Here is a 26,772-nt window from a genome sequence, read left to right as displayed (position 1 = left end):
ATATGTATGTATGTATGAGAGAAAGAGCCTATACATATATAGCCTATACATATATATGTGTACAAAAATAATATTATGGATACATAATTGGATATTAAGAGTATGTGAAAGTTGGACTCCTACCTTGTTTACTTCCATGATGACCTCCTTAAAGTTTTGTAATCCATCAGAAATATCAAGCAGCTAAAATGCGCCAAACATGGATAAGTGTGGAGATAGTGTTTAGCATTTTTCCCATCATGCATTGTAATGGATGTAATTTGGATTCTCTTACGGTGAATGGCCGTTTTTTATGATATCCACAAAATGTAGTGACCTTTTTTTTTTTTTTGGCTCCTTGACTAGGTAAGGTTGTTTGCATTGGGTCGTATGAATAAATGCTGTGCACTGTTACATTAAAAGCATAATAAAAGGTAATCGACCCAGAAGAACTCTCTAAAGTTAGGGGTTTAAAATGAATGCAGTCTCCCTGCGGGCAAGATTCCTTCTTCATAAACTCATGACGGGCCGATTTGAAAACGTCAACGGGCCGCAGTTTGGACACCCCTGCTTTAAACCTGCCTGAAACTTCTGTGCACATTCTTGCTATGTGGCCACAGAGAAGTGACTATTTTCATCAGTATAAGGCTAAAATGTGTTCAAGTGAGAGAAAGGAGTGAACCCAGTAGTCCACATGTCTTACCAGAAGAAGACGTGATGGATGTCCACCACACATATGGAGCTGCTTGAAATGATGCACACCTGTAATCAACATCAGCTGCTAGATCAAGATGTCCTGAAGAGTGACCGTCTGCTTTACAGCTTGTCTGATGTGCTGTAAGATCTCCATGGTTGATTTATCAATACAGTAGTTGTCTGTAGGGCTGGACAATCAATCCAATTTTGATTATGGCTTCTCACGATTATGAAAATATAATAATTTTAAAAAAAAACGATGAATGTTACGTGCATCATTGCATGCAAACTCCTAAGCTTTTCCACTAATCTCAACCGTCCCACCAATAAAACTTGGTGGGTTTTTTTAACCCGAAAAAATCCCAGTTTTTACAATGTTCATGATTTTCTAAAACATTGGACAATATAATTGGTACTTCTCCTACAACTTACACACGCACTGACATCTTTTAAGAGAGTTTTATTTTTAAAAACAATATAGATATTTAATATGTATCTCTCTCTAGTAAGAGAGCTCAGGCTGTAGGTTCAAGAAACACAAGGAAATATTTCAGTGTTTACATAGGTTTAGATTGTAGTTTATATTTAGGTTAGCATTTAAGATAGCAAATAGCGGCGCTAGCTAATGGCGAGACAGTAATGTGTTTATATAGGTTTAGATTGTAGTTTATATTTAGGTTAGCATTTAAGATAGCAAATAGCGGTGCTAGCTAATGGCGTGACAGTAATGTGTTTTTATACGTTTAGATTGTACTGTAGCTTGTATTTAGATTAGCATTTAAGCTACCGGTTAGTGACGCTAGCTGATGGCGAGGCAGTAATGTGTTTATGTAGGTTTATATTGTAGTTTGTATTTATGTTAGCATTTAAGATAGCAAATAGCGGCGCTAGTTAATGGCGAGACAGTAATGTGTTTATATAGGTTTAGATTTTAGCTTGTATTTAGGTTAGCATTTAAGATAGCAAATAGCGGCACTAGCTAATGGCCCCATTTTTGGGAAATTCCCATTTAAATCAATGAGACATTCTTCTTAGTTCCACAATTCCCACATTTGTCATTTAATTCAAAGTGTTCCAACTTCAAAATATTCAGCCTGTTCAGGAATTGTGTGCTCTACTTGAAGAATTCTAAAAAAAAAAATCCCGGATTTCCCATAATTCCCGGTTTTCTGGGACATTTTTCCCATTTAAAATGAATTGGCCATTTTTCAAACTTCCACCATTTCCAAATTTTCAACCGATTCGAACCATTCTACCTTCAACAGATTGCACCATCCTGGAAATTTAAACAACTTTTTTTCCAAGTTCAAAAGAATTCCAGGATTTTCCAGAATTCCTGGTTTTCCCAAGCCCTATTTCCACCCTTTTTTCTGGCGACTACTCCTTCCACATTTTTCAACCCAGTTCAACCAATCTACTGTCCAAACAACAAAGTTGTTTTTTGAACTGGAAAAATTCCCGTCTTTCCCGAAATTCCAGCAATTCCGTAATACCATTTCTCAATTGAACATGTTACTGCTTCAACATTTCTCGACCGATTTGAAAAATTCCAACACCAACCATTGCAACTAATTTAGACCATTCAAGTTTTTTACCATTTTCAAAAAAATTCCCGGTTTTTCCCCAAATTCCCAATTTTTTCTGAAATTCCCATTGAAATGAATGGGACATTCTTCAAAGTTCCCAAACTCCCACATTGTTTTATCTGATTCAAACCACTCCAACTTCAAAATATTCAACCTGTTCAGGAATTGTGTGCTCTACTTCAACAATTAAAAAAAAAAATTCCAGGATTTCAGTTCAACTTCAGCATTGGAGCATTCACACGCAATTCCTTCAGGAATTGCCTCATCCAGTTTATTCAATGTTTTAGCTATATTTAAAGTTGATTTTTGTTGGTACAATAAATACTCATGTTTTCAAATGAGCGAATAATCATGATATTATTTGTGATTACAATATCATTTAAAATAATCGTGATTATTATTATTATTATTATTATTGCCATAATGGTCCAGCCCTAGTAGTTAGATTTACTGACAGAGTCTTTTGGCCGGGATGTTGTCTTTGAATTGGACCGTCACTTCCTGTCATACCGTCTTCAACTGTTCAACCATCCTGAAATGTGTTGTCAGTCACTTCACACGTTCTGCTCCACAGCATTCTGTCCATCCTTGCTCGGATCTGTTTGTCAGCTCATGCATCAACCCGTCTGTCTGTCCATTCTCACGTTTGTGTTTGTGTTTGTGTTGACGTACCTTCTCTTTTATCTGCATGCTCGCAGGCGAAGTCTCAAACCAAACCTGCTGTGGCGTGCACTACTTTTTTTTAAAGGAAAACTGCATTTTTATTTATTTATCATCAACAATCCTTATGTGAGACAGAAACACGCGTCTTTCCCTTTCCTGTGCGTGCTCGATAGTAAAAAAAAAAAAAAAAAAAGCTGCTAACATTGCAGGTAATGGAGATGCTCCTATTCCATAGCCTTCTAAAAACGTGTACTAACTTCTAAGTTAATAATATGTGAACTTGTTAGCATATTAATTAATGCTAACAACGCTAGCTTGATTACATTACGATATGATGTACATATGTGCACGAAAACACTCCTGGATACATCACACATGGGACGGTTTAGTAAGTAAGAATTGTTGTAGTTATATTGTAAAACTTACAAATGTTGCTTGGAGTGATGAATGAAGAATACATACGAGCAGAAACGCTATGGACGGCTCACAGAACGGCACGGTAGAAAAGCTTAGTCTACTTGAAAGTCTGGAATTTACAGAAATGCAAAGAACAATAGCAATTTGAAAAAATACAATTCAGTTTTTCTGGTGGTAACAGACACTTGTAAATGTGTTAGCACATTAGCTCATGCAAACGACGCTAGCTTGATTACATTACGATGTCACGTACAAATATGCACGGAAACATCACACATTGAACAGTTCAGTAAGTAAGAACTGTTTTAGTTATATTGTAAAACTTACCAACGTTGCTCGGAGTGATGAACGAAGAATCCTTAAGAACAGAAACGCTATGGACGGCTACAAGACAGAACGGCACTCGTACTTCCGGTAGAAAGCTTAGTCTACTTGAAAGTCTGGAATTTACAGAAATGCAAAGAACAAAAGCAATTTTTGTGGTGGTAACACAGACAATTGTAAACGTGTTAGCATATTAGCTCATGCAAACAACGCTAGCTTGATTACATTACGATAGCACGTACAAACATGCACGAAAACACTTCTACAGAAATCACACATGGGACGGTTTAGTAAGTAAGAATTGTTTTAGTTATATTGTAAAATTAAAAACGTTACTTGGAGTGATGAATGAAGAACCCATACGAGTAGAAACGCCGTGGATGGCTAGAAGACAGAACGGCACTCATACTTCCAACAGCTTAGGCTACTTGAAAGTCTGGAATTCACAGAAATGCAAAGAACAATAGCAATTTGAAAAAATACAATTCAGTTTTTCTGGTGGTAACAGACACTCGTAAACGTGTTAGCATATTAGCTCATGAAAACGACGCTAGCTTGATTATATTACGATATCACGTACAAATATGCACGAAAACACTTACAGACATCACACATGGGACGCTTTAGTAAGTAAGAATTGTTTTAGTTATATTGTAAAACTTACAAACGTTGCTTGGAGTGATGAATGAAAAACCCATACGAGCAGAAACGCTACGGATGGCTAGAAGACGGAACAGAACTTCTACTTCTGGTTGATAGCTCTAAACAGAAGGGGACTGCAGCACCTGCGTCGAGCGAATTCGTCCAAAAAAATGGCGCAATTGCGCAAACAATACCACACCTATTCAGTGTCTTTGCTTGTTTTTATTTTTAAACTTTTTCCATCATGGCTGTCAGTGAAGAAAAATCCATTAATTAGTCACACTGTTTTTTAAGCCGCATGGTTTAAAGTGTAGGAAAAAAGTAGCGGCTTATCGCCGGGAATTTGCGAGACTAAACATGGCAGACTTAGTGAGAGACAACAAGGACTACTTTGGGACGAGTGATGATCCAGGACTATAGTGAAACATCATGGAGCAGTAGTGCTAAGCAAAATAAAAACATAAAACAGTCACTTACAATGTTCTCTGTCGACAGAGGGGATGGTTGTATCTATCAGCACTCCCTGTTTAGATGGTCAATTCAGCAGTCCTCGGGTTAAAAAAATGCTAGGACGAAACGACAATCTTTCTGTCACGGAGTTGGGAGCCGGTATCCGGATATTTAGCTGCTGGCGTGTGTGGGGAGTTTCTACGTTTCAAACTTTTCCAAACTGGAAGGCGATCCAGCAGCAGTAAGTCCAGTGGCTGCGAGCACACCTCTCAGCTCTCGATAGTACGCCGTCACTGAAAAGTAGTTCCTCTGTGTTAGCTCCTACAATAACAATTAGGGCAGTCAATCTTTGGGCATCGCACGATTCGGATCAATTCTTGGGGATAACGATTCGATTCAGAATCGATTCTTGATTTAAAACTATTCTCGATTCAAAATCCAAAATCAACACTTTTTTATTAACATCGGGTGCCAGTTCTATGATTAACTACATTCCTCCATCAAAAATATAAACAGCTCTGACACAATTTCTATATTACTTAAAATAAAACTGGTTTTGTTGAATAAAATTCTACCCAAACATTTAATAAAGTCAAATACAAATAAGGCAACAAGAGAAGTATCACACACTTCTCTTTTCTAAAGTAAAGCTATATCATATATATATATATATATATATATATATATATATATATATATATATATATATATATATATATATATATATATATATATATATATATATATATATATATGTGTATACATGTATGTATGTGTATATATATATGTATGTATGTATGTGTACATATATGTATATATGTGTGTGTGTGTGTGTGTGTGTGTGTGTGTATATATATATGTGTGTGTATATATATATATATATATATATGTGTATATATATATGTATATACATATATATATATATTTTTTACATATATAAGAGAGAAATATATATAGATATATACGTATGGATAGATGTATATATATACATACATATGTATATATATATGTATATGTAAAAAAAATATATAAATATATGTATATACACATATATAAAAATATATATGTATATATGTATATTTAATAATGGACTTTTTTTTATCGATTAAAAGTCGTTACAAATAAGAATCGCGATTCATTTAAAAAAATGTTTTGTTTTTTTGACACCCCTAATAACAATGTCGCTGTAGTTTGGTTTATATGCAGGAGCGTTGCAGGATGTTGTTGTTTTCTTAGAGCGCTTTATTGATGGAATCTCCATTACCTGCATTGTTAGCTAGCTGCCTTGTGCTAGCAGTTTTTCATTCTTTAGAACGCACAGGAAAGGGAAAAAGGTGTGTTATTGTCCCACATAAAGATTGTTTTAAGGGAAATATATTAACGTAAATAACATTTTCTGTCAATGCACTTTCCGGAGTTGCACTCCTCACTTAGCAACATTGTTCCCCAAAACACTTTAAAAGGCAGTAATTAGCTGAGGATATTTCGCATATTTCCCCCAAACTCTAAACATTTGGTCCTCAGAGACGCAGATTTAATGAGTTTGTTGTTGTCCTCGGGGTGACCTTGTCACACTAAACTTGTTTTCTTCCTTAAAGCCCAGCACAGAGAAGGAAAAGGCATGTCGTCGGTCCCCCAGCAGAGTGAATAAGTAGTCTAGGGGCCACACACCTCCTGGGCTTACAGGCTCCTTCTGCAGGGTCAGACTGGGAAATAACTTTTACAGGAGTGCACTTCCACAGCATGCTTGAGACTTCTGCTTGTGTGTGAAGAATGAATAGGTTTCAAATATCTGGCACAACATGAAGTATGCTGGGATGGAATCCACTGGTCTTGTTTCACTTTATTGATGTCCCACACGGAATGATGCAGATCCACAGTGGGTGGAACACGGAGCTAGGGATGGAACCATATCAACTTTTAAAATATCATCACAGTTATCATTATCGTCACTGTATTGTTGATCAAAACATACTTAAACACGCACTGAAATCTTTTAACCGCGTTTTATTTTTAAATGCTACAAACGTACAATATAAATATTTATATTTATCTCTCTCTTGTACGAGAGCTCAGGCTGTAGGTTCAGGAAACACAAGGAAATATTTCAGTGTTTAAATAGGTTTAGATTGTAGCTTGTATTTATGTTATCATTTAAGATAGCAAATAGCAGCGCTAGCTAATGGCGAGAAAGTAATGTGTTTACATAAGTTTAGATTGTAGTTTGTATTTAGGTTAGCATTTAAGATGGCAATGAACGACGCTAGCTAATGGGTAGACAGTAATTTGTTTACATTATTTTAGATTGTAGCTTGAATTTAGGTAAGCATTTAAGCTAACAATTAGTGACGCTAGCTAATGGCGAGACAGTAATGTGTTTATATAACTTTAAATTGTAGCTTGTATTTATGTTGTATTTATGGTTCATGGTTACATCCCTAGAAAGTATGTGAATAGTAACAATAATGCCTGTGGTTCATGGTTCCATCCCTAGAAAGTATTTGAATAGTAGCCATAAAACATGTGGGTCATTGTTACAACCCTAGAAAGTATGTGAATAGTAACCATAATGCCTGTGGTTCAAGGTTCCATCCCTAGAAAGTATTTGAATAGTAACCATAATGCATGTGGTTCATAGTTCCATCCCTAGAAAGTATGTGAATAGTAACCATAATGCCTGTGGTTCATGGTTACATCCCTAGAAAGTATTTGAATAGTAACCATAATGCCTGTGGTTCATGGTTACATCCCTAGAAAGTATTTGAATCATAACCGTAATGCCTGTGGTTCATGGTTCCATCCCTAGAAAGTATTTGAATAGTAACAATGATGCCTATGGTTCATGGTTACATCCCTACAAAGTATTTGAATAGTAACAATAATGCCTGTGGTTCATGTTCCATCCCTAGGAAGTATTTGAATAGTAAGTATAATGCCTGTGGTTCATGGGTACATCCCTAGAAAGTATGTGAATAGTAACCATAATGCCTGTGGTTCATAGTTCCATCCCTAGAAAGTATTTGAATAGTAACCATAATGCCTGTGGTTCATAGTTCCATCCCTATAAAGTATGTGAATAGTAACCATAATGCCTGTGGTTCAAGGTTTCATCCCTAGAAAGTCTTTGAATAGTAACCATAATGCCTGTGGTTCATGGTTCCATCCCTCGAAAGTATTTGAATAGTAACCATAATGCCTGTGGTTCATGGTTCCATCCCTAGAAAGCATGTGAATAGTAACCATAATGCCTGTGGTTCAAGGTTCCATCCCTAAAAAGTCTTTGAATAGTAACCATAATGCCTGTGGTTCATGGTTCCATCCCTAAAAAGTCTTTGAATAGTAACCATAACGCCTGTGGTTCATGGTTCCATCCCTAGAAAGTATTTGAATAGTAACCATAATGCCTGTGGTTCATGGTTCCATCCCTAGAAAGTATTTGAATCATAACCGTAATGCCTGTGGTTCATGGTTCCATCCCTAGAAAGTAGGAGGGCTTATTTGAAACCATGTTCAGGTGATGTCATCTCACTCCCTGCCTCAACCCGCCACTCCCTCCTTCTTCTGTGTCCCTCTCCTTTATCCATCCATTCTGCTCCATTCCCCCACGTCCCCCTCCCCGTGCGTCCCCCTCCCCCACCCCGTCCTCCTCCGCAGTGTGGGCGGGATGCTGAGAACTTTGACCGTTTTTTCACCCGCCACCCGCCGGTGCTGACCCCTCCCGACGAGGAAGTGATTCAGAACCTGGACCAGGACGAGTTCCAAGGATTCTCTTTTATCAACCCAGAGTTCCCTGGAAGCGCCGCCGCCAACCCTGCCGCCGAGCAGGCTTGATTGAACGTGCACGGACGCTACACACACGCACACACACACACTCACACACACACACACACACACATTTCTTGTTCACACTGCTGCAATCTGCCTCTTCTCTAATCATAAAAACTACATATTTGTTTTGCATGCAACAAAAGAAGATTTGACAATATTGAACCAAAATGGCGGCCACAGAGCGGAGTAGTTTATGGATTAAACCAGGGGTGTCCAAACTTTTCCCACTCAGGAAAAATTAAAGCATGTGGGGGTCCATTTTGTATCTTTTTCATAGATTGTGTCTAACCTGTAGGGCTCCCCTTAAGTTAGGTCCCGGGGACCCGGAAGGGCCTCAGTCATAAAAATGTTGAAAAATAAGTCATACATAAGAAATTAAAAAATGTGATGTATTTTATTTTTTTGTATTTTATCCCCTTTTTGTGAAAGAAGATCTTGAAAATATGCAATATTGTCCCCAAAAAAATTATTTCAAAGTGTAATATTTAATTTGAAGTAATTTTAATTGATCAATAATTCATAACAACCCTGATTTTATTTCATTATTGTTTTTTTAGCTTGACAGGTTTTTGAAAAAATAAAATCCCACAAAAAGTTTTGCGGATCCAGGTTTCCACTCATAAAAGTGTTAAAAATGAGTCATAAATGCATTTTTTTGTTATTATTATTATTATTATTATTATTATTATTATTATTATTATTATAAACACTCTCGATCAACTTTACATACATTGCTTAGAAGTTTTTATTATAATTTCATATTTTTGGTTTGTTTGTTGTTATTGGGCCCTTTTTTAAAATACAATTGTGTTTGTTGTATGGGAAACACACAAAATATGCAATGTTTTCCCCAAAAAAATTATTTCAAAGTGGAATATTTAATTTGAAGTAATTTTAATAGATCAATAATTCATAACAACCCTGATTTTAATTCATTATTATTTTTTGAACATGACAGTTTTTGGAAAAAAAATAAAATCCCACTAAAATTATTGGGGATCCAAAAGTTTCCACTCATAAAAGTGTTAAAAATAAGTCTTTAATGTATTTTTTTTTTTTTAAACACTCTATCAACGTCACATCTATCTGTCGATTATACGTTTTTATTATAATTTAATATTTTTTGGTTTGTTTGTTGGTATTATGCACTTTGTTTTAAATAAAATTATGTTTGTTGTATGGCAAACATACAAAATATGCAATATTTTCCCCCAAAAAAATATTTCAAAGTGTAATGTTTAATTTGAAGTAATTAATAGATCAATAATTCATAACAACCCTGACTATTAATATCGTTATTACTTTTTGAACATGACAGGTTTAAAAAAAAAAAAAAAATGTCTTATAAACATCTCTGCATGCCTCCATGCTCTGATGTCACCTTTTCAAAGACTTACGCAGATCATAAATACAGAAAAACAGCTGCCCATAGGTAAGACAAGTTGCTTTTGGTCCACTTGAGGTCATCAGAAACCTCCATCCGGTTCCTGTTAATCTCCACGCATTGTTTGTTGTGTGCAAAAAAAATTAACAATCTACTAATTAGCATATTTATTTATGGTTGGTTGTGCAGAACATGCAGTGTGAGCAACATTTCTGGTCCAATCAACCAACAAAAACAACATTTGTGGTCAAAACACCAACAACAACACACACAAAACAGTAAATAGCATTGCAGTTATTTTTTGGGGAATTTCTCTCCTTGGCTCTTCCAGCACGCTCTGCGTTTGGCTTGCAGTTCTTTAAAGCGTGGCAAGAAACCTTCTTGTTTGTTTGTTTCTTCTTCTCTTCTACATTGGAATGCCTGACCTTCTTGTGCATGACTCTCTAGACTGGCCAGATGTCAATAAGTTGGACTGCTGGCTGTGTCTCGCCGTCATGGCAGATGTTTGTGTGACGGTGAGATGCAGCACACGTTAGTTAGCCAGAGAGACTACTAGCATGTGCAGTCAATCACTGGCACAACTCCGCTAACACACACAAATGGTTTTACTCACGCCCGACGATTCGCAATTCAAAAAACAAAAAGACAATGTTCTTAAATCAAACGATGTATAAGTAAAAAATGTTTTTGGTTTTTTTCTGCATGTTTAAAAAAATATTATTCAATTAAAAGCGATTTGCAAGTGTAAAAAAGGTTGTATTCGATTAAGTAATTGTTTTGCAGGTTTAAAAACAATTTTCTTTAATAAAAAAAAATATTTTGCAATATAAACAATTTTTTCTTAAATAAAAAAATATTTTGCAAATATAAAAACAAGTTTCTTCAAAAACAACAATCATTCACAAGTATAAAAACAAGTTTTCCTTAATTAAAAAAAATATTTTGCAAGTATAAAAACAATGTTCTTCAAGAAAAAAATGTTTTGCAATTATATTTTCTTAAATAAAAAAAATATCTTGCAAGTATAAAAACAAGTGTCTTCGAGAAAAATTGTTTTTGCAAGTATTAAAACAATTTTCTTCAATAAAAAAAAATATTTTGCAAGTATTAAAACAATTTTCTTCAATAAAAAAAACAGTTTGCAAGTATTAAAACAATTTTCTTCAATAAAAAAAATGTTTTGCAAGTATAAAAACAATTTTCTTCAAGAAAAAAAGTATTCGCAATTATTAAAACAAGTTTATTCAATTAGAATTTTTTTTTCAAATATAAAAACAATTTTCTTCAATTAAAAATATATTTTACAAGTATAAAAACAATTTTATTCAATAAAAAATATTTTTCAAGTATAAAAAATATTTACTTCTATAAAAAATGTTTTCGCAATTATTAAAATAAGTGTTTTCAATTACAAAAAAAGTTTTTTAAAATATAAAAGCAATTTTCTTCAATTAAAAAAATATTTTACAAGTATAAAAACAATTTTATTCAATAAAAAATATTTTTCAAGTATAAAAAGTATTTTCTTCTATAAAAAATGTTTTCGCAATTATTAAAATAAGTGTTTTCAATTACAAAAAAGTTTTTTCAAATATAAAAGCAATTTTCTTCAATTAAAAAAATATTTTACAAGTATAAAAACAATTTTCTTCAATAAAAAAATGTTTTGCAAGTATAAAAACAAGTTTCTTGAATTAAGAAAAATGTTTTGCAAGTATAAAAACGATTTTCTTTAATTAAAAAAAATATTTTGCAAGTACAAAAACAATTTCCTTCAATAAAAAATATTTTGCAAGTATTAAAACAATGTTCTTCAATTAAAACATATTTTACAAGTATATTTTCTTCAATAAAAATATTTTACAAGTATAAAAAACAATGTCCTTCAAAAAAAACATTTTGCAAGTACTAAAACAATTTTCTTCAATTAAAAAAAAATATGTTCCACGTATAAAAACAATTTTCTTCAAATAAAAAAAATGTTTTGCAAGTATTAAAACAATTTTATTCAATTAAAAAAATTATTCGCAAGTATAAAAACTATTTTCTTCAAATGTAAACTTTTGGCAGTAATATTCCACCCTGCACAGCCGTATTTCACACTCTACAACAACAGGTGGTGCTGTTGAGTCATTTTAAGGCCGTCAGAGCTACTCTTATTTGCGCATGGTGCCTTCCGCCAAAAATAACAAAGACGACGAGCAAAATGGAGCGAGGTGAAGCAAGCTCAACCTGTAAGTTAACACGTTTATGTTACTATCCCCTCGTTGTAGATCATGCAACGTTATTTATTGATGCCTCCCTGCATCTTCTTCTTTGTTACTTTTGACGGACGGCACCATGCGCAAATCAATCCAATCCAATCCACTTTATTTATATAGCATATTTAAACAACAAAAATGTTTCCAAAGTGCTGCACAACAATATTAAAAACAATATTCAAATATTATCCTTAGCTCCACCAATGACTGAATAAAAACAAAAAATGTATAGATATAAAACCAATATAAAAACAATATAAAAATAAATATGATTAATAAACGATTTTAAAGGGTAAAACCAATTAAAAAAGTAAATAGAAATCAAAATTTATAAAAAACACAGAGGACAACAGAGGACCACACAACTCACGTAGTGTTAAAAGCCAAAGAATAAAAGTGGATCTTAAGGCGAGACTTAAAACACTCCACTGTGGGAGCAGTTCGAACATGGAGGGGCAGAGTGTTCCAGAACTTAGGGCCGACCACAGAGAAGGCCCTGTCTCCCCTGGTTTTAAGTCTGGTCTTGGGCACCACGAGCTGGAGCTGGCTCTCGGACCTCAGAGCGCGCGCAGGAGTGTAAGTTTGGATGAGGTCTGAGATATACTGAGGTGCCAGTCCATGTAAAGCTTTAAAAACAAACAGCAAGGTTTTAAAATCAATTTTAAGATGAACAGGGAGCCAGTGCAAACTCTGAAGAATTGGGGTTTATATGCTCACGTTTCCTGGCCCCTGTTAAAAGTCGTGCTGCCGCGTTCTGGACTAACTGCAACCGGGGGAGAGCTTTTTGGCTAATGCCAGCATAAAGTGCACTGCAGTAGTCCAGGCCACTTGAAATAAAAGCATGCACAACTTGTTCAAAAAGGTTAAAAGATAAAAACGGTTTTACCTTTACTAAAAGACGAGGATGATAAAAACACGATTTTAAAACGCCATTGACTTGTTTGTCAAGTTTAAAATCGCTGTCTATAGTGACGCCAAGGCTGGTGACTTTGGGACGCACATCATTTTGCAATGGTCCCAAGTCAGTGAGGGCCGGACCAAAAACTGAAATTTCCGTTTTTCCCTCATTCATTATTAAAAAATTCGGGGCTAACCAAGCCCTGACGTCGCATAGACAGCAAATAACAGTCGTTCTGACGGTCTTAAATTGACCCTGCAGTCGTTGTGAAATGCAAATTACGTCCAAGTGTGTGGATCTCGCTGGGTGGAATATTACTGCCAAAAGTTTTACCTTGAAAAAAATGTTTTTTTAATTGAAAAAAATTGTTTTTAATTGCAAATAATTTTTTCATTGAATAAAAAAAAAAAATGTTGTACTTGCAAATCATTTTTTAAATTGAAGAAATTGGTTAGTTTTTTAATTGACGAATGGTTGGGCGTGAATAAAATCATGTTTGTGGAGTTTTGCCGGTCATTTTCCTTTTTGGTGTGTTTTTCAGACGCATGACTTGCGTGTTTGTTGACGCCATATTTGGTTGTGTGTGCGCCAAATGGACGACGTTTGCTGCGCGCATGCCTGGCCGTGTGCTCGTGTTTGGACGGCCACAGGCTCCGTTTTGCTTCCTTGACTTGGCGCTCTCGGACGAGAAACCGGGCGAATGTTTTGCACGTGGTTCTGCTGAGGCGCTGCCTTTCCCCCTCGCAGAGGGTCTGATGACGTTTGCTGTGATCCGCTGTGTTGCCGGGCAACCGCGTTGCAACCTCTGTAGTGAGTCCCCGGCTCGGGGGACGAAAAGAGATTTTGAGTGTGTGTGTGTTTCTGCATGTGACAGCTCTGAAGAAGAATCATGTTTGTCTTGTATTTTCTCCATCCAACTTAGATAGCAATAATCTTCTTGTCATGTTTGGCGCCGGGTTAGTTTTTGCCTCATCCCTGGCTTAAAGCGTGAGTAAAGAAGTCCGAAAGAGAAACTGATGATGTCGTACGCTCGCCGATACTACCTGGCGGTTGTTTGAGCACACTGCCGCTAGTCCACTCCCTAATGCTTCAGTCCCACTCCTTAATGCAGGATTCTCACAGGAATGAGGCAAAAATACAACCTTACCTACTGTAATAACTTGTATTCAGTTTTAACATCCCCCCCCCCCCCCCCCCTCCCTCCAGGGCAGCTAATGTACTTCTAATCTGGTGTCACGCAGCACCGAGCTGACCATATCTGTTTGATTCACTTATTGGACACATTATTCACCAGAAAATAAGGAAATGTTTTTGTTACATGTTAGATTATGTCTGTAATACACTGAGAGGCCACAGCATTAAGTACAGTGGGTCTAGTCCCTCACTTAAAGGGGAACCACACTTTTTATTTTATTTATTTTGCTTATTGTTCACAATCATCATGAAAAACAAGAAGACAAAAGTTTTTTGGGTTTTGGGGTTTTTTTTTGCATTATTCCTCTCTTCCTTAGTGCTTGCTTCTAGAAGCAGTGGTTCATCCTCAGTATTTTCAGCTTCAAAAAGATAAGGTTGTGAATCCTCATTTGTCCAAAAATAGTTGTCTTCGTTGTTTGTTACCAAGTCTGCCATGATTAGAACACACACTCGCGTTTGTTTCCGGAAGTAGGAACACACATGTGTTGCCAGAAGTCGGAAGTGCGTTGCTATGGAAACGGAAATGAATGCACTGAAAAAATCAGTTCTAGCATTGATTAAAATGATCAAAATAGGGTAACTATTGTACATATTACATATTGTTATGAAGGTGTCTGTTACTACATTATATATATACTTGCAGTGTGTATATTGTACATATTACATATTGTTATGAAGGTGTCTGTTACTACATTATATACAGTCGTGGTCAAAAGTTTACACACACTTGTAAAGAACATAATGTCATGGCTGTCTTGAGTTTCCAATAATTTTTACAACTCTTATTTTTTTGTGATAGAGTGATTGGAGCACATACTTGTTGGTCACAAAAAACATTCATGACGTTTGGTTCTTTTATGAATTTATTATGGGTCTACTGAAAATGTGACCAAATCTGCTGGGTCAAAAGTATACATACAGCAACATACATTATCAATTTCGGTGATGTAGAAAAGTTACAATCAAATCAAATTAGCTTCACGGCATGGCCTCTTAACTTCATGTGAGTGATTATGATTGACGACACCTGTTGACTTCTCTGGACTTCTCTCTAAGACCTTCTGGAGGAAAGTTCTGTGGTCAGATGAAACAAAAATTGAGCTGTTTGGCCACAATACCCAGCAATATGTTTGGAGGAGAAAAGGTAGGGCCTTTAAACCCAGGAACACCATCCTACCGTCAAGCATGGTGGTGGTAGTATTATGCTCTGGGCCTGTTTTGCTACCAATGGAACTGGTGCTTTACAGAGAGTAAATGGGACGATGAAAAAGGAGGATTACCTCCAAATTCTTTAGGACAACCTAAAATCATCAGCCCGGAGGTTGAGTCTTGGGCGCAGTTGGGTGTTCCAACAGGACATTGACCCCAAACACACGTCAAAAGTGGTAAAGGAATGGCTAAATCAGGCTAGAATGAAGGTTTTAGAATGGCCTTCCCAAAGTCCTGACTTAAACGTGTGGACAATGCTGAAGAAACAAGTCCATGTCAGAAAACCAACACATTTCGCTGAACTGCACCAATTTTGTCAAGAGGAGTGGTCAACAATTCAACCAGAAGCTTGCCAGAAGCTTGTAGATGGCTACCAAAAGTGCCTTATTGCATTGAAACTTGCCAAGGGACATGTAAGCAAATATTAACATTGCTGTATGTCAGAGGTGTCCAAACATTTTCCAGCAAGGGCCACATAGAGAAAAATTGAAGGATGCGAGGGCCACTTTTATACATTTTGTATATGAACAATACTCAAACCAAAACAATGTCGGTGAACATATGCTAACATTTAAAAAAAAATTCTACATCTTAGCTTTGTGTTATACAACAAAGCAATAAAACAATTCATGATTATTTTAAATGTGATTTTATTTGTATTTATGTTAACTGTGCTCGAAAGTAAGGTTGTATTTACTAATACTGCTATTATACGGTCAACTGAAACGCTTTTGAGGGCTTTAGTACACTCAAAAACATATGTCTCACAAGAGATTTGTACCCTTTTTCATCATGACAGGACACACGGAAATCATCAAAGACCTTATACAGTAAGACGCTCAGGTTGTCGGCCATTTTGGTTTTCAGGTCACATTTTTGGGGGATTTGGTCCCGTTTAATTTTTCATAGTTTTTTGTTCTAATTTGGGACCTGTTTAGTTTGTCTATAGCAGGGGTGTCCAAACTTTTTCCACTGAGGGCCGCACACAGAAAAATTAAAGCATGCGGGGGCCATTTTGATATTTTTCATTTTCAAACCATAACAAAATATATAGATTTTTTTTTTTACTTTTAGGGCTCCCGGGGACCATAAAGGGTCTCAGTTATTAAAATGTAAAAAATAAGTCAAATTATTATTTTTTTAAATTTATTTAACGCTTACAGTAAATCTCTATATCAACTTCAGGTTGATATAAAGTCATAAAAAATAGGTTTTGTGTATTTTCTGTCAAAGACAACCTCGTTTTTTAAAGTAAAACTGAAATATGGGGTATTTAGTAATTAGGGCCCTAAAAGATCAATGATGCAGGACCCCATTGATTTTAATGATTTAATATTTTTGACATATTTAAATCCCACTAAATATATTTGGGATCCAAAAGGTCCCCCACTCATGAAGTGATACATTTTTATTAGTTTTTTTTTACTTTCAACACTTAAGTTACAAGATCAACTTCAGATTTATCTGTCGATTTTACATTTGAACTATTATTTTGTTTGTTTTTATGCTCTTTTGTCAAAGAAAACATTGATGTATTTATATGGCAACCACACAATATATGCAATATTTTCCACATAAAACATTTTAAACTGAAATATTTTAAGTAATTGGAGCCTTGAATAGGTCAATAATTCAATATAACATGGATTTTTTTTTTTTTTGAGCAATGGCAAAAAAATTTAAATAAAGATAGACAAAAGAAAAAAACAGCCCGCATGGCAGCTTTGTGTCAACATTGCAACTTTTTCTAGTTAGATTTCACCTCATTCCACTTTTTTTAATGTTTATTTTTATTTTTGCAATAGCATTACCAGAATGTGTGGCGGGCCGGTAAACAATTAGCTGCGGGCCGCAAATGGCCCCAGGGCCGCACTTTGGACACCCCTGGTCTATAGAATGTGTCGCGGGCCAATAAAAACCGAGCTGCGGGCCACAAATGGCCCCCGGGCCGCACTTTGGACACCCCTGCTGTATGTATACTTTTGACCCAGCAGATTTGGTCACATTTTCAGTAGGCCCATAATAAATTCATAAAAGAACCAAACTTCATGAATGTTTTTTGTGACCAACAAGTATGTGCTCCAATCACTCTATCACAAAAAAATAAGAGTTGTAGAAATGATTGGAAACTCAAGACAGCCATGACATTATGTTCTTTACAAGTGTATGTCAACTTTTGACCAGGACTGTATATACTTGCAGTGTGTATATAAAACGTTGATGGAAGGTTTCAAAGTTGTTTTAGAGGACTTTAAATGCTACAAAGCTGACTCAAACTAGCTGCATCTTGAAAGCGTTTTTTAATCATCTTTAAAACCTGAAAAAAAAAAAAAGACGTGTGTTCTTGTCTCTCATAATGATTGTGAACGATAGGCAAAATAAAACAAATAATAATAAAAGTGCAGTCCCCTTTAAGGCCTTAATTTTTGCAAACTCCATTGAATGTGTTGTAATGCCCTGTTGTATTGATGCTGTGGCCAGTGTGTGGATGCCAACACAATATTTAGAGGTAATATTAGATTTAGTAGCTTATAGTGACTTTTTTTTAATAAGTTTGCTGGTTTCCCAATGTGTTAATGAAAGCCCCCCCAGTGTTAGTGCATCATATATGATATATTTATATTGATATCATGTGCACCACATGGAGGAATAAATAATAATCCTGCATGAATTAATGTGTTTTATCACCAGAGTTTTCAGTATTTACATTTCTAGGGATGCTTTCTGTGTGCCAATAATGTAGAGGGCGGGCGAGCGAGAGGCTTTCTACCATGTGTGTTTGGAAACAGCAGGCTTACAATAAAAAGATGCCACGTGTGCCGGGGTGGTCTCGTCTTTCCGCTGACATTGGACGCGCGGCGACTGCGGCGTTTGTCGGAGTGCACGCAGGAGCGAGAGAGAGAGAGAGATTAGAGTGACGGAGGCTGACAGATGGGGAGCGTGCTCACTAGATTGGAGAGAGAGAGAGAGAGAGAGAGAGAGAGAGAGGAGGAGGCCAACAATGGTGGAGGTTCGGTGGAGGGGGCGAAGGCAGCAAGACGGGCTGTGCATATTTCATGGCTGCCACTTATCATAAGAGCCTTTCCTTGATGCTCTGACGACTTCAAGAAAAGTAAAACACTCTCAGGCCTGCTGCTGCCGGACATGCTTGGAATGATGATGTCATATTACCATGTAGACTTGTTATCTTTTTTCTCCAATTGTGTTCCTACTTTTTAAAGGAACAGATGAATGCAAATGACGGGGGATCATTTGTAACAGGTTTCACGTTTATTTGATCAAAAACTAGCAGTTTTAGGGCTGGGCCGATATTCCATATGTCAAGTGACCGAACAATAAATGAAAATTAACTCAATAACTTTGCAAGTATAAAAACAATTTTCTAAAATAAAAAAAACGTTTTGCAAGTATTGAAACAATTTTCTTTATTTAAAAAAGAAAATGCAATTGTTATATTGTGCAAGTATTAAAACAAGTTTCTTCAATTAAAGAAAATATTTTCCAAGTATTACAAAAAAAATTCAATTTAAAAAAATATTTTGCAAGTATAAAAACAATTTTCTTCATTAAAAAAATGTTTTGCAAGTATAAAAAGAGATTTCTTCAATTAAGAAAAATATTTTTGTAAGTATTAAAACAATTTTCTTCAATAAAAAATGTTTTGTAAGTATTAAAACAATTTTCTTCAATAAAAAATATTTTGTAAGTATTAAATCAATTTTCTTCAATAAAAAAATATTTTCCAAGTATTAAAACAATGTTCTTCAATTAAAAAAAATATTTTGCAAGTATAAAAACAATTTTCTTCATTAAAAAAATGTTTTGCAAGTATAAAAAGAGATTTCTTCAATTAAGAAAAATATTTTTGTAAGTATTAAAACAATTTTCTTCAATAAAAAATGTTTTGTAAGTATTAAAACAATTTTCTTCAATAAAAAATATTTTGTAAGTATTAAATCAATTTTCTTCAATTAAAAAATATTTTCCAAGTATTAAAACAATGTTCTTCAATTAAAAAAAACATTTGCAAGTATTAAAACTATTTTCTTCAATTAAAAAAATATATTTTGCAATTGTTAAAACAATTTTCCTCAATTATAATAAATATTTTCAATGTATAATTTTATTCCATAAAAAAATGTTTTTAAAGTATTAAAACAATTTTCTTCAATTAAAAAAATGTTTTACAAGTATTAAAAAAATGTTTTTAAATTAAAAAAAAAGTTTTGCAAGTAAAAAAAACTAAAATTTTCTTCAATTAAGAAAAATATCTTGCAAGTACTAAAACGATTTTCTTCAATTAAAAAAATGTGTTTGCAAGTATTACACTATTTTTTTTATTTAAAAAAATGTTTTGCAAGAATAAAAACAATTTTCTTCCATTGTAAAAAGGATTTGCAAGTTTCAAAACTTTGTATTTATTTAAATAAATGTTTTTCAAGTATTAAAACACATTTATTAGATTTAAAAAATGTTTTGAAAGTATAAAAACAAATTTCTTCAATTAAAAAAATGTTTTGCAAGTATTTTAAACAATTTTCTTCAAATTAAAACTTTTAGCAGTTATATTCCACCCTGTACAGCCGTATTTCACACTCCACAAAAACAGGTGGTGCTGTTGAGTCAATTTAAGGCCATCAGAGCTACTATTATTTGCGCATCGTGCCATCCGCCAAAAATAACAAAGACGCTGAGCAAAATGGCGGATACAAGAGAGGCGAAACAAGCTCAACCTGTAAGTTAACACGCTTATGTTACTATCCCTTTGTTGTAGATCATGCAATGTTTTTTATTGATGCGTCGCTGCTTCTTCCTCTTTGTTATTTTTGGCGGACGGCACAATGCGCAAGTACAATAAATAACTGCTTTAATAAGCTATATATTGCAAATAACAATACATTGACTCTGCAGCACCACCTAATATGCTTGCAATATTGTTTTGTATTATTATTTCAAATGTTGACAATAATATTGTTTATCGGCAGGAATTTATTGGTCAATATATCGTCGCGCACAATTTGTTATCGGCCCAGACCGAACACTGCATCTACCTCTTGGCAAATTAAAATGGTTATAAATTGGGTTCTTTATAGAACAGATTTAAATTGGACTTTTTAAAATATCATTTTTAAAACAATAAACGGATGAAATTTCCTGGGTTTTTCTAAGCAATGACAGTTTTTAAAATAAAAGTATTGGGGTTGCAAAAGGGCATCACTCATAAAAGTGTTAAAAATATACTTTTTTTTTTCTTTCAACACTTAAATTTCTAAATCAACTTCAGATCTGTCCGTCGATTATACGTTTTTATTATAATTATTTTTAAATTTGTTTGTTTTTTTACCAAAGATGCAAACATACAAAATATGCAATATTACCCTTCCCCCCAATAAAATATTTATGTATAAAAACAATTTTCTTCAATTAAGAAAAATATTTGAAAGTATTAAAACCATTTTTTTCAATTAAAACAATATTTTCCAAGTACTAAAAAAAATGTTATTCAATTGAAAAAAAATATTTTGCAAGTATATAAACAATTTTCTTCAATTTAAAAAATATTTTGCAAGTATAGAAACAATTTTCTCCAATTAAAAAAAGATTTTGAAAGTATTAAAAAAATGTTCTTCAATTCAAAATTATATTTTAAAGTGTAATATTTGAATTGGAGCCTTGAAAAGATCAATAATTCATAACATTGATTTTGATTCATTATTATTTTTTGAGCCATGATAGTTTTTAAAATAAAACTCCCACTACAAGTATTAGGGATCTAAAAAGGCATCACTCATAAAAGTGTTAAAAAAAAAAAAAAATTATTTCGACACTTAAATCTCTAAATCAACTTCAGATATGTCCGTCAATTATAAGTTTTTATTATAATAATGAATGATAAATGGGTTATACTTGTATAGCGCTTTTCTACCTTCAAGGTACTCAAAGCGCTTTGACAGTATTTCCACATTCACCCATTCACACATACATTCACACACTGATGGCGGGAGCTGCCATGCAAGGCGCTAACCAGCAGCCATCAGGAGCAAGGGTGAAGTATCTTGCCCAAGGACACAACGGACGTGACTAGGATGGTAGAAGGTGGGGATTGAACCCCAGTAACCAGCAACCTTCCGATTGCTGGCACGGCCACTCTACCAACTTCGCCACGCCGTCCCATTATAATTGTTTTTAAATGTGTTTGTTTATTGCCAAAGAAAATGTTGCTTTTTTTATTCAAACATACAAAATATGCAATATTTTCCTTCCGAAATTTTTTTCCTAAATTAAAAAAATATATTTTGCAAGTATAAAAACCATTTTTTTCAATTAAAAAAATGTTTTGCAAGTATAAAACAATTTTCTTCTAAAAAAAATGTTTTGCAGTTATTCAAACAATTTTCTTCAATTGAGAAAAATATTTTGCAAGTATTAAAACAATTTTCTTCAATTAAAAAATATATTTTCCAAGTATTAAAAAAAAAGTTCAATTAAAAAAATCTATTTTCCAAGTAGGAAAAAAATGTTCTTCAATTAAAAAAAAATGTTTTGCAAGTATTAAAACATTTTTTTTCAATCAAAATAATGTTTTGCAAGTATAAAAACAAATGTCTTTAATTAAGAAAAATATTTTGCAAGTATTAAAACAATTTTCTTCAATTAAAAACATATTTTTCAAGTATTAAACAATGTTCTTCAATTTAAAAAAAATATTTTGCAAGTTTAAAGACAATTTTCTTCAATAAAAATGTGTTTTCCAAGTATTAAAACAATTTTAATATACATTATAAAAGTGTTAAAAATATACTTTTTTTTTTTTTTCAACACTTTAATTTCTAGATCAACTTCAGATCTGTCCGTCTATTTTAAGTTTTTATTATAATTGTTTTTAAATGTGTTTGTTTTTTACCAAAAAAAACTTTGCTTATTTTGCAAACATACAAAATATGCAATATTTCACCCCCCCCAAAAAAAATATTTCAAAGTGTAATATTTGATGTGAAGTAATTGGAGCCTTGAATAGATCAATAATTCATAACATTGATTTTGATTCATTATTATTTTTTGAGCAATGACAGTTTTAAAAAATTTATAAAAATCCCACTCAAATTCTTGGGTATCCATGAGGCCCCCCACTCATAAAAGTTTTTTTTTTTTTTTTACTTTCAACGCTCAAATCTCGAGATCAACTTCAGATGTGAAGTAATTGGAGCCCTAAATAGATCAATAATTCATAACATTGATTTTGATTCATTATTATTGTTTGAGCAATGATGGTTTAAAAAAAAAAAATCCCACTCAAATTCTTGGGTATCCATAAGGGCCCCACTCATAAAAGTGGTAAAAATAAGTATTTTTTTTTAATATTTTTTTTTTACTTTCAATGTTTTAATCTCGAGATCAACTTCAGATCTATCTGGCACGTTTAAGTTATTAAAAAAAACATTCTATTTTCATGTTTTTGTTTTTATACAATTTCCCCCTGACAAAATAGTTTCTATGTGTAATTTATATATATATATATATATATATATATATATATATATATATATATATATATATATATATATATATATATATATATATATATATATATATATATATATATATATATATATATATATATATATATATATAAATAATACACAATAATAATGCAATTCCAATTCCAAAACCAAACCCAACCCAGCAACATTCAGAATAGCAATCAACAGAGCAATTGAGAGGACACAAACATGACACAAAACAATCCAAAAGCAGTCAAACAAAAATTAATAATAACAACAGTATCAATAATGTTTGAAGTGTAATATTTGATGTGAAGTAATTGGAGTTATTATTATTTGAGCAATGACGGTTTAATTTTAAAAAAAATAAAAAATTAAACAGCCTGCATGGCAGCTTTGCGTTATTATATTTCATCTGTTTGTTTGTTCTTTTATTCCACTTTTTTATGTTTTTTTACTGTATTTTTACAGTGGACCATTAAAAAAAAATAGCTGCCACACTTTCGACACCCCTGATCTGAATAGAACTTAGAAAAAGGCAAAGTCCACAAGACGTAGGAGCGTAATGCAACAGCAACACAGTGTCAACACAGCTAGTGAGTGTGCCATGCGCTCACCCGGGCTGCCTATGACTAGCTATTAGTGCATGCAAAAGATGCGACTTTTCTCCAAGTGGTGTTGGAGCGTGTGCCGTGCTGCTTATCTCTTGGTCGGCATGCAGCACTCAAATGGAAATGATTTGGAGGAGAAACGCTGCGGAACAGGAAGTTCCCGGGCAGCACTAAGCTGTGTAAAGTTTGTGTTGGAGTGGATGCTGATAATTAATTCCCAATGTTGCGGCCCTACAAATGAAAGCCAGTGGCTGGGCCACAAAGCAACCGCCGCTTATCAGCCCAAAACAGGTCAGCGTCGGATACCCGCCTTTCATGCTTTCATTCCGCCTCCCTCCCACACACACGCACACACGCGCGCGCGCGCAGCATCCTCAGCCAACACGCGCTCGTCTCGCGCTAATCCCGCACTTCCTGAAAAGTGATGTGGCGAGAGAGGAGAGGAGGTGCCTGTTTAACGAGGACAGCCTTGTTGGTTTGTGGCGCCATGCTACTGCAGCTTTCCACACCCAGGGCCAGGCATGTTTATCCTCTTCCTCCCCCTCTTCCTCTCCTATCTCCATCTTTCTGCCTCGCGGCGCTAGCCGCAACTCAAGCGTGCTGAGACGGAACACATTAGGAGCTGGCCTACATGGCTGCCAGCTGCGTGTGCGCGAGCGCAAAGTCTTTGGGAAACAGTAAATTGATGAGCTGACACATTAAATACAATAGCCATGCAGGATATGTTCTATAAAAATTATAAGTTCCCTTAACGGTGCTATTTTTTATTTTTTTGACCCTCGGCCCGTTCCGTAGAGTGAGGTAATGTAATGGCGTTCAGTTGCTGTTGAGCCAAAAGCTGGAAAATAGCGAGCAGAAATGCACAATTACGGAAATGTCAGATCCAAAGCCGCGAAAAGTCGTTCATCCGACAAGAGAAGAATATTTTATCTTCCGTCGCCGTGAGACGACATCATTGGAGCTCGCAGAGGGGAGGAGCTTCACGTGTGACAATCATTGGTACTTTAATCTTTAATCTTCTGTGTTTACGTTACAGTTGAGTGCATTAGTTACATACACTAACTTAGTAAGCTATTTATACATATTTATATATATATACACATATATATTTGTATATATATATATTAGAGATGCGCGGTTTGCGTACACAACCGCGGAGTCCGCGGATAATCCGCGGGTCGGGCGGATGCATGAGGGAAAAAAAATATTTTAAATAGATTCGGGCGGGTGGCGGTTGAACCAATTCGGAAATATATATACATAGTTAAATGTTGTTACCCACATACGAAAAACGAGCAGCACTCTTTGAAACAGGCAATTATTCATCAGGCACTGCTGCAGCTGCCACGCCAAATTTATTCCCCCATACAAAAACCTCCCCCCCCCCCCCCCCATTTACTTCCGGGGCTGCGTCCAATAAAGTCACAAAGTTTCTTAACCGGCACACGACTGTCCTGTTTCGCGCCTGTACAAAAAAACAAAACAATGGATTTCTTCAGATTCCAGCAGCTGTCAAAGACGAAGTATCCTTTCAGCGACGGGCAGTCAAAGCCGAAGTGCTATCGATCGCTGTCAATGACGTAAGAGGAAACATGACCACGGAAGTAAATGGGGGGGGGGGGAGGTTTTTGTAGGGGGAAGAAATTTGGCGTGACACAGCACAACACAACACAACAGCAGAAGAAAAAAATAAAAAGATGGCAACGCCGGCAGCGAACGTGGTACGCGACAAACTAAAAAAGGGAATACTAAAGACTAGGGAAAAAAAATAACAATAATAGTCAACACTTTCTTAATGGAAATGACAATAATATTATAATAATGATAAATAATATTTTCACGCATTAATATCTCTTAGCCTCTAATGCGTGGCCAAGAAATATTAATGCGTGGCACGCATTGAATGTCTCTGCTGCATTGGATCAGTCTCCTTTCTTTAACAGGCAAAAGCTTTCTAACCTCACTAATGCCTTGCATCGTCTATATTAGATATATAACAACGGGTGGGTGGCGGGTGGTGGGCGGTTGTGTTTTTGATAAAATGTTAGTTCGGGTGGATGGCGGGTGGATGACGACTTTTGTGATGCGGTTGCGGATTAAATAATTGCCTATCCGCGCATCTCTAATATATATACATGTGTATACATGTATATGTATGTATATAAACATATATATTGGGGCTGTCAAACGTTTAAAATATTTAATTGCGATAATCGCATTAATTCATAATTAACTCAAACTTAATCGGGATTAATCGCAGATAGATATCATTTTTCATCATTAGGAAGTGTACCCCAGACAGATAATTTTCCAGTAATTTGCTTTATGATTCGTGTTTTAAACACTATTCTTGTTAAACAGCTCAACAAAAAAAGGACATAAAAACGCTTGCCAGATTTGTAGGCATACATCATTTGTATTCCTGCTGTAGGAGCACTTGTGTTCAGAGGAGGAGTTACACTTCAGTGTTTAGATACCAGTTTCACTCATTGATAACACAAAATGCTGATTGTAACGATCATGCTTTGATTGTCAAAGATCTTTAATAATGTAATCTGTGATATTTCTACCTGAATTAATGCTTCTGATATTCTGTACCTGACATGTTGTACAAGTTAATGGCCTTCATATCTCTGCATGACAATGTTTTTACCTTCTCTTGTCGTCAATAAAATGTAATATTCAGCTTGCTAAGCATTCTGTAATTGAGGACTCAACCGGAATTTGTTATAAGCCAGCCAGAAAATCCCCCCCACCGTACCCCCCAATATTCATTATTTTCTTTAGGTGAAAATATCACAGATTACATTACAAAACATCTCTGACAAAGCATGATCGGTTGGATGTATTTATACTGGATGTATGGCGTGGCGCTTTTATTTTGAAGCCGGAAAAGTGATTGGTTTGAGACTTGTTTTGATGTCAACTGTTTGCAATAAAAAGAACAGTTGTCTTTAATTTATGTTCAGCTTTTATGTCTTACTTACTAAAGCCGTTAGTGTAACAGTCCACGCACCTTAACCGTAGTCTAAACACGGAAGTGAAGCACCACCCACCTCTGAACGACGTGCCCAGCAGGCATTTGCTGCAGTGACATCGTCCCACGGCGAAAAATAGTCCTTTCTTGC

At 34.8% G+C, this 26,772-nt stretch overlaps 1 protein-coding gene across 3 annotated transcripts in view; it reads left to right on the top strand.

Moving 5' to 3' along the window:
* Positions 1–26,772, top strand: part of LOC133652153 (protein kinase C beta type-like) — a 171,264-nt gene that overhangs the window by 124,697 nt on the left and 19,795 nt on the right. The window contains exon 15 of one of the 3 annotated variants that reach the window (XM_062050579.1): positions 8,412–11,056. The exons of the other annotated variants lie outside the window; for them this stretch is intronic. Coding sequence (XP_061906563.1) covers positions 8,412–8,588 — 177 coding nt within the window. The 3' untranslated portion in view covers positions 8,589–11,056. Of the gene's footprint in view, positions 1–8,411; positions 11,057–26,772 lie in introns of those variants that run through there. 3 annotated transcript variants of the gene reach the window in all.

Source organism: Entelurus aequoreus, linkage group LG06 (assembly GCF_033978785.1).
Source record: "Entelurus aequoreus isolate RoL-2023_Sb linkage group LG06, RoL_Eaeq_v1.1, whole genome shotgun sequence".
Lineage (NCBI taxonomy): Eukaryota > Metazoa > Chordata > Actinopteri > Syngnathiformes > Syngnathidae > Entelurus > Entelurus aequoreus.
The sequence above is the reverse complement of the archived record's forward strand: the minus strand, read 5'-3'. Positions and strand labels throughout refer to the sequence as shown.